The following is a 14,327-nucleotide window of genomic DNA, read 5'->3' on the forward strand; positions in this document are numbered from 1 at the left end:
TATTATTCAGCCAGTCGTGGCCATTTCCATGAGAATGGTGAGTGTGTGGAGTCAGAGCACAGTGGCCCCAGCATCTGCTGCACCATGTGGCTTCCCCTCAGAAAGGCTGATGGAGGGAAGAGACGACGGACACTCTGACAAAGTATCAACAGTTTTGGGATCTTTGTTTACACTGTTACCCTGTTTTGGATCAACTTGTCTGTTTTTAACGTAGCCAGGGGCACATTTAATGAGCAGCATCTGCAGCACAATCACAGACACGACACTGGGGTTAATATAAAGAACGCAGCAGCAGCAGCAGGTGATCAAGTGACGAGAACAAGACTCTTTCACTTTTCCCAGCTGGGATCCAAACAAACAACTCCCTGATCTCATGTGTGCTTTTCTATTTATTCAGGGTTGTGGGTAGGACAGACAGACAAAAATAAAGGAGGATATCTGGAGCTGTTTCAATCTGAAGTGACCATTTGTACTTTTTTCTTAACTACCCAAGAGTAAAAACTGCAACATCATCCTGACATGACTACTTTATTCTCATCAACATGCTGTGGCCAAAACAGGAAAAATCCCCACTGAAGCCAGGGATGTCTGTTCCTCTCAGCTAGCGAGCGCACCAGCTGCAGCCGTCGCCGTAATCCCCCTCAAAACAAAGCTCAGGATGCTTACTAGCAGCGACAACTGAGCCACAGTGATTTACCATTTGGCTTCCAGGTGTCGTGTGCAGTAGCAGCAGTGGAGGGGGGAGGGGGGGGGGGGGGGGGGGGGTGGCACCACATGTTGGGTCTACGGGCCTGACAAAAACAAACTTAGTGTGTAGCTGTTGGTTTAGTGTGCGGCTGCTGGCTAGATGGCAGCAGAAAGTAAACAAACAAGATGCCACAGATTGCATTACCAAAAACAAGAAGATTGCATTACCAAAAACATTCGTCCCACAGGGGACAAATATTAACACCTTCCAGTTGGGTCCTTAGGCCCTTAACACCACTGCCTAACCACCTTCAGATGTAAGGCGCTTTGGAGAAAAGCAACTGCTAAACTATTGTAGAATAGAATAAAATAGAAGGGGGCAACCATCGGCCACAAGTGTAAACGAAATCTGGTCTGGACTTCTCCAATCAACTGTTAGGAGCAAAAACTGCATATTTCGAGCTTACAGGTAGTTTTGGTCTCTAAATGTATGGGTGGGGCATTGATGGGAGTCTGATCTTTCACTTGGTCAAAACACGAGCCATCAAAGAGCCAACAGCACCCCCCCACCCGGCCTGTTAACGAGCGCTCATGATGAGCACCCATCAGCAGTTCAGGGGTCGTAAAGAAAACCACAGAGGAAATCATTCTCCTGTTCCACAAGGCAAAGCTCGCCGTTCAGACACTTCCATGATTTTCCTGGGATTTTTCCTTGTGAAGAACTGGATGTTTCTTACAACCACTGACAAATACAGAGGAACAAGAAATGTGTTCTCCTACTAAAACACATCTAGATCCAGCAGCATGACAGCAGGGGAATCTGTTACAGGCAGGCGGACACTTAGAGGGATCACCCATAAATCAACTGCCCCCTCCACTGCGTAAACACTGAAAGGCATGTGGAATCTCACCCATCCGTGGACTGAGGAAATGAGGGTGAGAGATAGCAAAGAAGCAGCATGGGAGGGTGAAGAGGCCACAGTGGACAAGGGCTAAATAAAAATTCCACTTTGGGAGTGATGTATGAAGCTGAGCTGTGCTCAGAAGTACTTTAAGGCTAAGCAACACTGCAGAGGCGACACCACCCACCCATCCCACAGCAACACACGGGTTTATTAAGTGCAGTCACTGATTGTTCTTTCACCTCTCCCCTAGCACATTTACACCAGCCATGACTGCCACAAAAAACAATTGTGTTTTGACTGGGGAGGGGAAAACACTTGCAGCTGTTGCAGGTTCTATATAACATTCTGTCACCTGACAGCAGCATAAATCTCTCCTCCTGCACAGAGATGCTGCATGCACAGCCAAACACACCATTTTTTATCAGATTTTAATACCACAAATCTTAAAGTAAACAGAGTCAACAAGCAAAATGTTGGGCAGGTTTGAGGTTGAAGAGGATGACGCTGAACTTTTTACTGCTCCAGTTTCAATTAAAAAAAAATAAAAATAAAAAAGATTGTGTTTTTTTCTTGGAACACAAATTTCCAAAAGAAAAGTCAACATTGGGATACAAAGCAGTCGACTGTCAGTCACATTTAGTCCAAAAAGTGCTCAATATCCCAATGTGTAAAAGTCATATTGATCTGTTTTAAAAATGGCTGTTAGATGGAACGTTTGGCAATATCTCATCAAACTTAGCGATGCCAGAGTTCATCAGTGAAGCAATGACCCAGCAGTAATGCAGGCCAGGAATATCCTCACTGATACCAGGCTCCTGTTGCATCAAAAATTAGAGCCAACAAAAAGCAACAATGGTTCATTCGGGTGTCTCCAGACGAGACTATCCCCTTCAGATTTTCATCCGTTAGAGTCCTGCCAAATTAACCATTAACTGGATTTAACCTGTCGGCACATTAAGGAAAACCGAATGCAAGCTTGTAATGCAGAACTGGGGACAGAAAGCCAAGAACAAGCCAGAGGTATTGAAGAGAAATACGGGATTAACTTCCCTGATCCCTCTTGTCTTGCAGAGGAGGAGAGAAAGGAGGGGGGAATCCTCTTAGCCAGAAGGGAGAGGGGTTAAAAATAGTGCGCCCCGACACCGATTAAAAGAAATTCTGCTAAATATTTAGAGGCAAATAATAAAAAATAAACAGCTACTTAGTGATCTGAGTATGAAAGGCTCGTGCGTGTTTTGACTCGAGTCAATAAAAACGCACAACCCGCGTTCATACAACAGTAAGCTACATCAAAAGCGCTTTAAAAAGTCTTAAAATTGACAATAACCTTAGAAAACAACCAGAAACCAGAAGGTAAGTTAAAGTAAAGCCATCTCCTGAGTATTTGGGTTGAACATGGAGTGCGCTCTTTCCAGCACCTGCGCGCATTTTGGACGCGCTCCAAAATTAGGAAAAAACCAGCATAAAATCATTCCCATTGCTTACCTTAACAAGTAGGAACCCAGGCGTGAATTCTCCTGTATCCTTTCTCCTAAAACGAGCCTTATAACTGCCAAACTTTCTCCTTTTTACATGTGAATAAACCGAGGCGGTGAAGCCAGCTGTCCCTCCCTGCTCCGGCCACTCACCGCAGCATCATTCACTCACAAAGCGTAAACAAGAAAAAGAAGGCTTGAAACAGAAAAGTGGGGGGAAAAAAACCGGAATAAAATGTGCATTCCAGGTTTTACTTCAGCAACAGGAGTGCGCTTGTATGGAGAAGTGTAGCCGCGTGGATGAGCGAGAGCTCCGATAGTGTTGTTACTCCGCCGCCGTCTTCTTTTGTATCTGAGCTCCGAGAGCTGCGATCAGCCTCCAGACTTTACAGTGAGGGGGAAGCAGCAGCCAATCAGAGCAGAGATCTCTTCCACCGACACACACTCACACACCTCCCTCCACTGCTCTTTCAATTTCATCTTCCCCTTTCTCCCTCTGCAGTGCTCTCACCCACCCACATGCATCTTTCTTTTCCACCTCCTTAAGTTTCAATTCTGTTTATTTACAGGAATTTTACAAGGAAAGTCCAACAACATCCCATTTGTTAACTTCAGAGAATTAACAATAAGGGTTGTTATCTTAATGAAATCGTGCCTGAAGTTTTTTAAAATACAGTCTAATGATTCATGTCTTGACGATATGAAGTGCTCCTCATCTCTATTCAGGAGGGTCTGTTTTCTTATTTCAGTTCTATGTCTTTATGTCCGTTCACTCACCAAACACTTCATCAGGCCCACCTTGCCAGTACCGGGTTCGACCCCCTTTTCCCTCAGAACTGCCTTAATTCTTGGTGGCATAGACCCAACAAGGTGCTGGAAACGTTCCTCAGAGGTTTTGTTCCATATTGACATGACAGCATCACACAGTTGCTGCATCCATGATGAGAATCTCCCGTTCCACCACATCCCAAAGCTGCTCTACTGGACTGAGATCTGGTGACTGTGGAGGCCGTTGGGAGTCCAGTGAACTCATCGTCATGTTCTAGAAAGCAGGTGGAGATGATCTGAGCTTTGTGACATGGTGCATTATCCTGCTGGAAGTAGCATCAGAAGATGCTCCACTGTGGTCATAAAGGGATGGACATGGTCAGCAACAACACTCAGGTAGGCTGTGCTGGTTAAACCAGGTTATGTTGGTACTAAAAGGACCAAATTGGGTCAAGAAAATATCCCTCATACCAAGACAGGATGGATCCATGTTTTCATGATGTTTCCACCAAAGCACCTAGCATCTGAGTTCATCTGCTTCAAGGTTGGACGTGTTGTGTGTTCAGAGATGCTGGTCTGCAGATCTTGGTTGGAACCAGTGCTGATTTTACTTCCTGTTATCTTTCTATCATCTCCAACCAGTCTGTCCATTCTCCTCTGACCTCTGACGTCAACAAGACATTCTGGTCCAGACAACTGCTGCTCACTGGATATTTTCTCTTCTTCAGAACATTCTCTGTAAACTCTAGAGATGGTTTTGAGTGAAAATCCCAGTAAACACTCAGACCAACAACCATGCCACGTTCAAAGTCACTTAAATCCTCTTTTCTTCCTCATTCTGATGCTCAGTCTGAACCTCAGCAAGTCGTCTTCACCATGTAGAAATGACTAGATGTGTTGAGTTGCTGACATGTGATTGGCTGATTAGATATTTGTGTAAACAAGTAATTGAACAGGTGGACCTGATAAAGTGGCCGGTGAGCATATATAGAGTTTATAAAACAAACTATATGAGTTGTCGTACTTCCTTTGAAAACTGAGCTACAGACAGCCATGTTTTGCATATATAATGTTCATAGAGGATCAAAAGGAAGGATTGGAGTTATTATAATTCAGTCAGGGGTTTCTGGGATGAAGCCAGCAGGTCAACAAAGTCAGCAGAGTTCATCACGAGGGAACCAGATTGTCTGGGCCAAATCTCCTGGTAATATCTGCTGTCAGGCTGTGCTGCTTTCAGACAGCTTATAAGACAACAACAGTCGTACCCACGCTTGTTTTCTGCCAGTATTTCACACCACACAGCAATAAATCATCATTTGACCCAAGACTCACAACACCACCACCCTCCTCCCCTTCCTCCTCCTCCTCCCCTAATTCCTTCATTTTAGACCGTTTCCTTGTTTCAGTCATTGGTTTGGTTCTCGTTAGTAAACCATTTCTATCTGAGACTCACAAAACCAGTCTCGATGTGGTAACTGGTTATTTAGAACGTGTCATCATGACTCCCGTTCTGATCAGACTGGCTTCTGGTTCTTACTGGGAACAAAGATCTCAGGCTCCGAAGGAACTCATTTTGGCTGAAATGGCTGCCAGTCATTTCCAAGCAGCATTTATGCTGATCTTTTTTTTTTCTTTTCAGGTGTCTTACGATAATATAACACAAAGCCAGAATCCAGATTCAGAAAGTAGGAAGAACCCAAATGCCGACGGTTGTATTTATATCTGGTTTATTAGCATTTCTGGTAGTTTGTGTGTCATTAAATTGGTTCATGTACTTCTGTTCAAGCTCTATCAGTAAATAAAGCGCTATGTTCGTATGCACTAAACTTACTGTGATGTATTATCAACTTGTATTGTTAATAAACGTTTGGTCAGCGAGCAAATTCTTTGCGTTTTGACTTTGGAGTGGAACACTGTCTCAGCTCGGGTGGAACGTCATTCCCAACTCTGTATTCCGAGGCAAATGGAACTCAGCATATATAAAAAATAATGAATAATCTGAACTATAAATGAAACTTTCCAGCCTCTTTCTCTGTCCTGAGAGCTTTCTGGTGGTTTCACAGAACACAAAAGCAAGATGCGATGCTAAAAATGAAGCTGCCTTTTGAAGAAAAAAAAAACAAAACATTGGCTGACAGTGAATGAAATTCAGGGCTGATGCTCTGGATTTCTAAAAGGAAAGAAAGTGTACAGATAAATGCAAAACAACTGATAGATGACAACTGTATTAAACCTTCTGATGTGGCGTTTTCTGGCAAACTCATCTTGGCAATGTCACCGTGCTCGATGTGCCTGGTGACAGGGAGCCAATGTAGAATTTCTAGCTTTTTGTAAGGAAACGTGTTCATTTAATTAGTTCAGACATTAATTTGCAGCTTTTAATGGGTTTGAATATTTGTAAATAAATTAAATACGCTGCAGCTAAACTAGAATAAAAGAAAAACCGTAACCAAAAAAAACTGGATGCTGCTTAGTTGGAGAAATATTTGTGCTTGGCTGAGTCTCTCCAGAACTCCTTGCAGAGTAATAAGCCATCATAAATTAACAGCAAATAATCCTAAACCTCATCACCATCCATAGGTATTATGTAATCTGGGATTGGACCAGATTACTGTATATGCACTAATCTGGCTTAACCCTTGATGCCACTGCACAAAGACGAGCTTTGCAGTCACCATGTTGGACAACAGACTTCTGCAGATTCCACAAACAAGTGTCTCATATGAAGCAGTTTTAATAGGAAATAACATGTAAAGCATTTTGGGTGCATTTGCTTCTCACAGGGGCGTTTTTCTTAAAACCTAACATTTCAGCAACCTTATCTTTCTCCTTTGTTTTTTTATTTAAAGATATCATCCCAACAGCTTTGTTTCTGCATGTGAAAACCTGAAAGAAGCAGGGCTTCTACATTTCACGTTGGTCGCACCCCTTCAGGCCGCCCAGTGCTGAATGGGTGAGTAAAAGTTTGTCTATTCATTAACAATCATGTGGGGGCAACAAGAGCCTGAAGGCTCAACCAACAGGATTCCTGTAAACGGAAAACAGTGCAGGATCCCCATCACATGCAAAGGATGCACATGGTTATGGTACGAAGTTTTCAATACAATCCTGTATGACTCAAGAAATTAAAAGAACTCTCAATGGAGAAATTCTCCCATCGGCCACTTTATTAGGTACTGTTCAACTGCTTAACACAAATGTCTGATCAGCCAATCACAAGGCAGCAAACCTTTACTTTATTTACTCATGGTGAAGACTATTTGCTGAAGTTCAAACTGAGCATCAGAATGAGGCAGAAAGGGGATTTAAGTGACTTTGAATGTGGCATGATTGTTTGAGGAGTCAGAGGAGAATGGCCAGACTGATTGGAGATTATAAAGGCAACGGGAATCAGCACTGGTTCCAACCAAGGTCTGCAGAATATCATCCCTAAACACACAACACATCCAGCCTTGAAGCAGATGGGCTACAGCAGCAGAAGACCACACCGGTTGTCTCCGGTCAGCTAAAAACAGGAATCACTGGACAATAGAAGATGGAGAAACATTGCTGGTCTAGTGAGTCTCCATTTCAGCTCCACATTCAGATGCTAGGCTCAGAATTTGGTAGAAACATCATGAAAACATGGATCCATCCTGCCTTGGATCAACGCTTCAGGCTGCTGCTGGTGTAATGGTGGGGGGTATTTTACTTTTGTCCCCTTCATACCAACGTGTCCTGGTTTAACCACCACAGCCTACCTGTGTGATTATCCTCCAAATTTGATCTACTAGTACTGTAAACATCAGTCGTCCATTAAGTGGGCCTTACAGGCCCTGGTAGCAGGTGAACATGTCGAGCTGCAGAGCATACAGAGCCATTTGTTCACACATTTGTTTTGACAGCGATCTGATTTGCTTGTTCCAAGCTGACATAAACAGTGACCTTTCCTCATCCTCCTCAGTGACCTCTGTCAGTACAATGTCTTGCATAACCACAGTCCCCATCAGTAATGATCTTCTGTCATCCTCCCATCTTGTAATGAACACTATCCGAAGATGTGAGGAACGGGGTCAGGAGTAGCCCCCGGCTGTCTGTCATCTATGCTTTGGGTTGTGGTGGAACGGGAAATTCGCATCATGGATGTGTGGCAGACAAATCTGCAGCAACTAATTAAATTAAAGTTTATTATTAGTTTAATTCATGCCACAAATAATTAAGGCAGTTCTGAAGGCAAACGGTACCTTCCAAGCTGAACCGTGTAAGTGGTCACTGGGTGTAATGTGAGCATCTGAACTATGCTACAGGTCTCATGCTACTGTGACACCCAGGCCGAGGTGCTGAGGGTGAAATGTTCTACTAGATTTAATGACTCCACAGTTTGTGCTACAAACTGAACATAAGTTCAGCACTATCACTGTAGCAGCCAGATCCCAGTCATGCCAGGCTATTTCAGCGAGTTTTATGTTTACAGAAGCACAGCTAGCATGAAGATCCAACGCATGTACAGCCTTCATACGCATTGAAAACTGCAGTTAAGGGAAAGGTGCAAGTACTCATCCATTTACCACATCTTAGTCTGACAAATGAGTCGTTGTATAATAAGATATTTTAATGGCTTTTTAAAACAAAAACTATTAAATGATTCTCAAATAAGTAAAGTAATGCATGTTTCTGTTTATTAGATGTGAGGTTAACAGCGTGATGGTGCTGGTTGTTCCCACAGTGGCTGAAAAGTCTCACAAATTTCTTTTCTTTTTAACCATTTAAAAATATTGGCATTTTTTTTACAAATTTCAGTATGAAAGTGGTTTTAAAATATCTTTAATTCATATAAAAGGAGCCTAACTTTTTCTTTTCATTTAGTACTACCACAGGAAGTCCCCAACAGATGTGGCAACAAAGAAAAGGCCAGATTCCTCTTTTAGACTTAACCTTTGAGCCTTTTCACACCTGCGCTTTCACACTCAAACATTCTGAACCTGAATGTCACACCACTGGATTACTTCTGTTTCAATAAAGTTAAAAAAGAAAAAAAAGGCTGAAGCCAGACCATTGCTGCCTACCGATGTTCACACAGGTGCTGTACTGCAAGTTATGCCGTAGAAAAGTAAAAACAAACAAACAAAAAAAAGACAAAAAACAAAGAAACAAATAAAAATAAAGCAACAAAACACCAGACCAAATAATCTGCTTTAAAAAGTGAAGGAGGAATACTGCGACAGTAAAAACAAAAAAAGCTGGACATTTCATCGCATGTCCATCTTTCCTGCTGCTGGACAGTCAGGACAACCGAAGCAGCCGACCGAGTCCCGCCGCCCCCGCCCGGTCTCCCACGGCTAACGATGCAGGTCTACAGACCACCAGGTGAAAATAAAGCTCAGATCGGCTAACTGAGGTAACGTGTAACTTGAGTGTCAATGCGTTATGTCGCCTGGCAACTGATTTAAATTTGGGTTGATGATTTATATAAGCCAGTGTTCTAAATCCAGGTCCTCTGGACCACTGCCCTGCACGTCTTAGATGTGTTCCAACTCCAACACACCTGGTTCAGATGAATTAACTTCATCAACTTCTTTGCAAACCTGTTTACAAAGAAAAAAAAACAAGCCTTTCATTTCATTCAGGTGTGTTAAAGTAGGGTTACCTCTAAACATGCAGGGCAGGGGGCCCTGAGGCCAGGATTGAGAAACACTGATATAAACTCACGTGACATCCTAAAATCTCATGAAATTCGCTCTAGTGTCTGAATATATTCTTTATTTTGGGAAACTGTAGAACAGAACGAAGATGAAACCAGAACCTGAACCGTGTCTGGCTGAAAGCACTATTTGATTTCTTACATTTCCTATGCACCACAATCATCCTCCCAAGTCCTGCTCAGACATAAAATAAGTCCAGACTTAGAGACTTTTTAACCTGAGCTAGAATACGATTCCAATGTTAAAAAAAAGTCTCCTGTGTGGTTGCATCCTAATGTGCATCTCTGTTCCTGGTGTGATTTGGACCAGTCAGATCCTCTGATTGGGTCTTGCTGCCTCCTCGAGTGCATCCGTGTTGTGTTGTTAGGCTGTGGAGCAGCTCCAGGACTCTGATTTCATGCTCCATGCGAGCCTTCTCCCTCCTTTCCTCCCTTTCAGCCACCTCCCTCTGCCGGCGCTCCTCCCTCTGCAGCCACTGGGCCAGGAGCTCCTGGTGCCAGCGGGCATGCTCCTGCCTCTGACCCTCCAGCTGCACCAGTAAACTCCGCGTCTCTGACACCAGCTGCTGGAAGCACTCTGACAGGTGCTTAAGGATAGGTTCAAGGCAGGAGGACACAACGTGATTCTGGCCAGAGGTGGGAAGGGTGTTGGAACTGTCATCAGGTGGTCCTGAGAGATGAGATGTGGTGGGCTGAGGAGGAGGAGGAGGAAGAACAGGAGGAGCAGCAAGAGGTGGTAAAACATGTGGGGAAGGAGTGCTCAGGCTGGTTTCCACTGTTGTACCTATGAGGAGAAATATAAAACAGTTCAACATGAGATGATCTTCTAAGCAAAAATAATACATAAATAATCGATAAGGGGTCTGGTTCTATTTTTACTGTAACTAAAACAACTAAAAATGATGCCCTTCATCAGAGGCGAGCTTTAACTGCTTCATCACGGATCATGTGATGGCTGTCAACCACTCAGAAACTGGGCACATTTGCAAAAATGTTCTGACAAAGATGACAAAGCCACATCACATGTGCAGTAGTTGTGTTTCCTGTGAGACTCCACAGCACATCAAGCGAGATAACGCCATCATTCTGAAGTACAGCTTCTCAACCATTCATACTGGCAACTGTGCTGTACAAGCAACAAATGGACGCAGCTGAAAATACCACCGTTACTGAGCTGTTACTTCTTACTCTAAAGGATTTTTTTTATTTACAGTAACAAGCACAAATCATTATCTGTCCCTTCACCTGGTGACACCGTCCTGGACTGTTTTCCTCTCTCACTGTAGTGCTGGGTGGTAAACGGGTTCGTATCGAAACTGTTTTTCCTCTTTCTTTTGATATGTACTTGTCTTTTTCCACAAACACCAGTTTAAACAGACTAAACAATGTGGGAAACCTAGTGCAGCTGGAAACTGTTTCAGGGGGGACTTATTTCACTGCTGCACCACTAAACATGCAGCAGAGCAGCTGTGTTACTGGAGATGCTGAGTGGTGAAAATGGATGGAGAAAGTCCAGAGAGTGAAGCTGTGGCAGATGTTGAAGTTGAACATGAGGACACAGAAGGAAAGGAGCTGTTGGGTGGAGACACTTTGGTTTTAAGAGCGCGTTCACAGAAGCCCTTTTGATTCAAATCCTGGTCTGTTTGCTTGGAAGTCCACTTGGTTTGGGGAGGTGTAAATGTGCAAAGAAACACTGATTCAGATCAAAAAAGTGATCTCTGGTCCGCCTACAAACGCGGCTTGGTCTTTTTATGTAAACCAAATATTGGAAGTGGGACACAAAACAAAGGGCATTCTGGGTTCAGCGCAGGGCATTGTGGGTAAACAACCAAAACATACGCTTGCGGGACGATAGGCGGCTCTGGCAGGGGGAAAGACGTAAAAGTTCAGAGAGAAATATGGTCAACTCAAGACCACTAGCATCTTCTGTAGCTTCATGTTTTGCTGTTATGTGGTGGAAACTGAAGCTGTCCTGCATTAACCAGTAGATGAACGAGTTTTCTTCTTCATTGTGTGTCTCAACTTCTCCTTCAGTAATTCTTGATGCAGCGTTGCCTCTGGTGAGGAGGGAAATACATTATTTAAAAGATCAGATTTGCTTGAGTTGAGCAGCATGAACGCACTCTCGGTCCGGGAGAATGTTGCACTCCCCCGTCTGAACAGAGTCCCCAATCGTACTGGGTCTACTGGCCTATCGTGGTGTGACTGAACCCTAAAAGGTTAGACGTGGACCAAACCAGTCAATGAAACGATGTCCAGATAAAGTCTGCTGCACCATCTTAGCCTCAAGCATGCTTTGGAGTACCAAGAATGTCTGAAACACAATAACACAGCTGCTCTGCTGCATCCTCTACATCCTCAGGTAAAACTGAAAACACTCGAGTCTGAAGTCACTTGTAGATGTAGTTGCTAGACGTACTGACTACGACAAAAAAGCAAGAGGCAGATGGAGACAACCAACGGCATCACAATCCATACAGTGAAAACACTAAGTAACTAAGTCAGCGATGTCCAGTTCCTGCAGATGTTTCCTGCTACAACACACCTGACTCTCATAACGGATCACTGACAGGCTTCAGCAGAACTTGACAAGCTGATGAGGAAACCATTTATTCAGAATCAAGTGTGTTAAAGCAGGAAAACATCTAAAACCAGAACTGGACATCCTTGCACCAAGTACTGTGGAAAAAGACAGATTCAGAGCCATGATCAACACCCAGTTATGAATGGAAAAATAAGTAAAAAATATACACACTGAAATTGTTTTGAACTGTTAATATATAAATAAACTGGATCAAATTTAATTAAAAAACATGTTCAGGTGCCGCCATTAGTGGAAAACAGTGCACTTCTAAAAAGTTATGATTACACACAAAGCTAGTTCTGAACACTAAATTCTAATGATGAAACAAATACAATGAATGAAACTATAAATAAATCCCATAAAGCAAATAAGAAATGCTTATCAGAAGTCCTTTTCATTATGTAGTGATGTAAAGGTAATTATCAGAGTACTTACCATTACTTTCAGGGCGAATGGTTGTTTCCGTATAAGCTTCATGTTGAGAGATTCCTGGATCACTGAATTCAAACTCATTGGATGACTCTTCTCTGTCCTCCAACTTGATCTCGGAGTTGAGCTGACCAGATACCCGCTGCTCCAAACAATTAAAACTTTGTCTTTCTGTACTCCCCAAAGCACTAAGGTAATCTGCACCAACTTTAGTCTTAGAATTAAAATCTGCTGGGATACATCTTCTACCATAAGACTCTGCCATCCCATCCAGAGAAATTAACCTAAGTCCTTTTTCCATTCCCGCTGATCTTCTTCCCAACACTGCATCCATCTCTGCAAAATACTTAAAAGTGCACGGCTGCGAGCCGTTAACGCTCTTCTGTAGTTTAGCTCTCACATAGTTAGCCTTCAGAGTTTTGACGCGCAGTCGGCACTGGTGGGGACTCCGAGAGAAGCCCATTTCGCTCATGCGGGCTGAGAGGTGCTTGAAGACGTGAGTGTTGCGGAGGTTTTCTGCTAAACTCCTCTGGACACGCTCGTCACTCCACGCACATAGGAGCACCTGAGTTTCCTCCGCCGTCCAGTTAACCGAACGCTCTGCATCTCGTTTCCCTGTGCATGCAGAACACAGCCAGATTATGTGATCTATACAGCTAAAATGAAACTGTTCTCTTCTGAGCTTGTAATATGTTGTCATTGATAAAATATGTGGGTAAAACCTAAAATCCCCACTCCCAATAAGTGTAAATACAAGAAAGAGTGATCATGCACAGGCTAATATGCCTACATCTTAGTTATTCTATATATTCTACAATGATAATAATGATCTATAATAGCTCTTAATTATTACAATAAATGAAGGTAGGGTTCTTTCCATGCAGGTACAATAATAAAACAGCTTAGGTACAACTTGCTGAATAAAAAAACACATGACTATGTATGTGCCACCTTATCAAACATCCAGCCTCTTAGAATAATAATCATGTGCACTTTGAATGATTATGAGCCAAATATGTTCAGGTAAAAGCTGTAAAGCTGTCAATTTTGAATCCCAGTCATATATGATCGACTGCAATAAATTACTTTATTAACAATGTTTTAAACATGAGTATGGCGGTGAACTGAACAGAAATCATACGTTAACATACTTTCTCACTAGCTAAACTGGAGGATATGAGCATATTAAGCGCTAGCAAACAATATAACTCACAGACACAGCTCGACATTTAAAAACAAGGTTTGGTGGCACATTGGGGGGATCATTTTTGAGAAACGACTGACTTCAAAGCTTCAAAACTGCGTGAGAATCAACAGAAATCCAACTTCGGTCTGAGGAAGAACAGCTAACGTTTGCAGCTAACAGCTAACTGACCCACATTTCAAAATATGCGTCTCTGATTGAGTTTGACAACAAATAAACGAGCCAGCTGATTCAACTCGGTCTTACTTCTTGTTGTTGACACGGAGCTGGTCGAGTTGATCGTTGTAGGATTCATTTTTATGGGTTAAAACAAACGTAAACATGAAACACACATCCAATCCTCACTTCCGGTTTACGGCGATCAACGTTTGAGTCACGTGACGTGTCGTCACATTTAAAAAATGACTGAAAAGTATATTCATTTTTTTAAATCAGATTTTTTTTCTTGAGAGATATAATTTGTTGCCATGACAATAACAAAAGCAGATCTTTCTACTGTGCTTCTTCATTTCGTTGGACTATTTTTATTTTCAAAAAAAACTTTTAGGTTCAGTGCCCACCATTATTCTTTGATTTCTGTTTGTTAGTTTTTTTT

General features: G+C 42.7%; 1 protein-coding gene across 3 annotated transcripts in view; it reads right to left on the minus strand.

Moving 5' to 3' along the window:
- rasgef1ba (RasGEF domain family, member 1Ba) overlaps nt 1-14,092 on the minus strand; it is a 35,162-nt gene extending 21,070 nt beyond the window's left edge. Inside the window, exons 1-3 of one of the 3 annotated variants that reach the window (XM_041998343.1) lie at nt 13,979-14,092; nt 12,535-13,143; nt 9,562-10,299 (exon numbers count right to left, since the gene is read on the minus strand). In XM_041998343.1, coding sequence (XP_041854277.1) covers nt 9,788-10,299; nt 12,535-13,143; nt 13,979-14,027 — 1,170 coding nt within the window. In that variant the 5' untranslated portion in view covers nt 14,028-14,092 and the 3' untranslated portion in view covers nt 9,562-9,787. Of the gene's footprint in view, nt 1-3,077; nt 3,423-9,561; nt 10,300-12,534; nt 13,144-13,978 lie in introns of those variants that run through there. The other 2 variants (XM_041998342.1, XM_041998341.1) reach the window with 2 other exon arrangements.
- Between the last annotated feature and the right edge of the window lie 235 nt (nt 14,093-14,327).

The sequence above is a fragment of the Melanotaenia boesemani genome, chromosome 11, assembly GCF_017639745.1.
Source record: "Melanotaenia boesemani isolate fMelBoe1 chromosome 11, fMelBoe1.pri, whole genome shotgun sequence".
Taxonomy (NCBI): Eukaryota; Metazoa; Chordata; class Actinopteri; order Atheriniformes; family Melanotaeniidae; genus Melanotaenia; species Melanotaenia boesemani.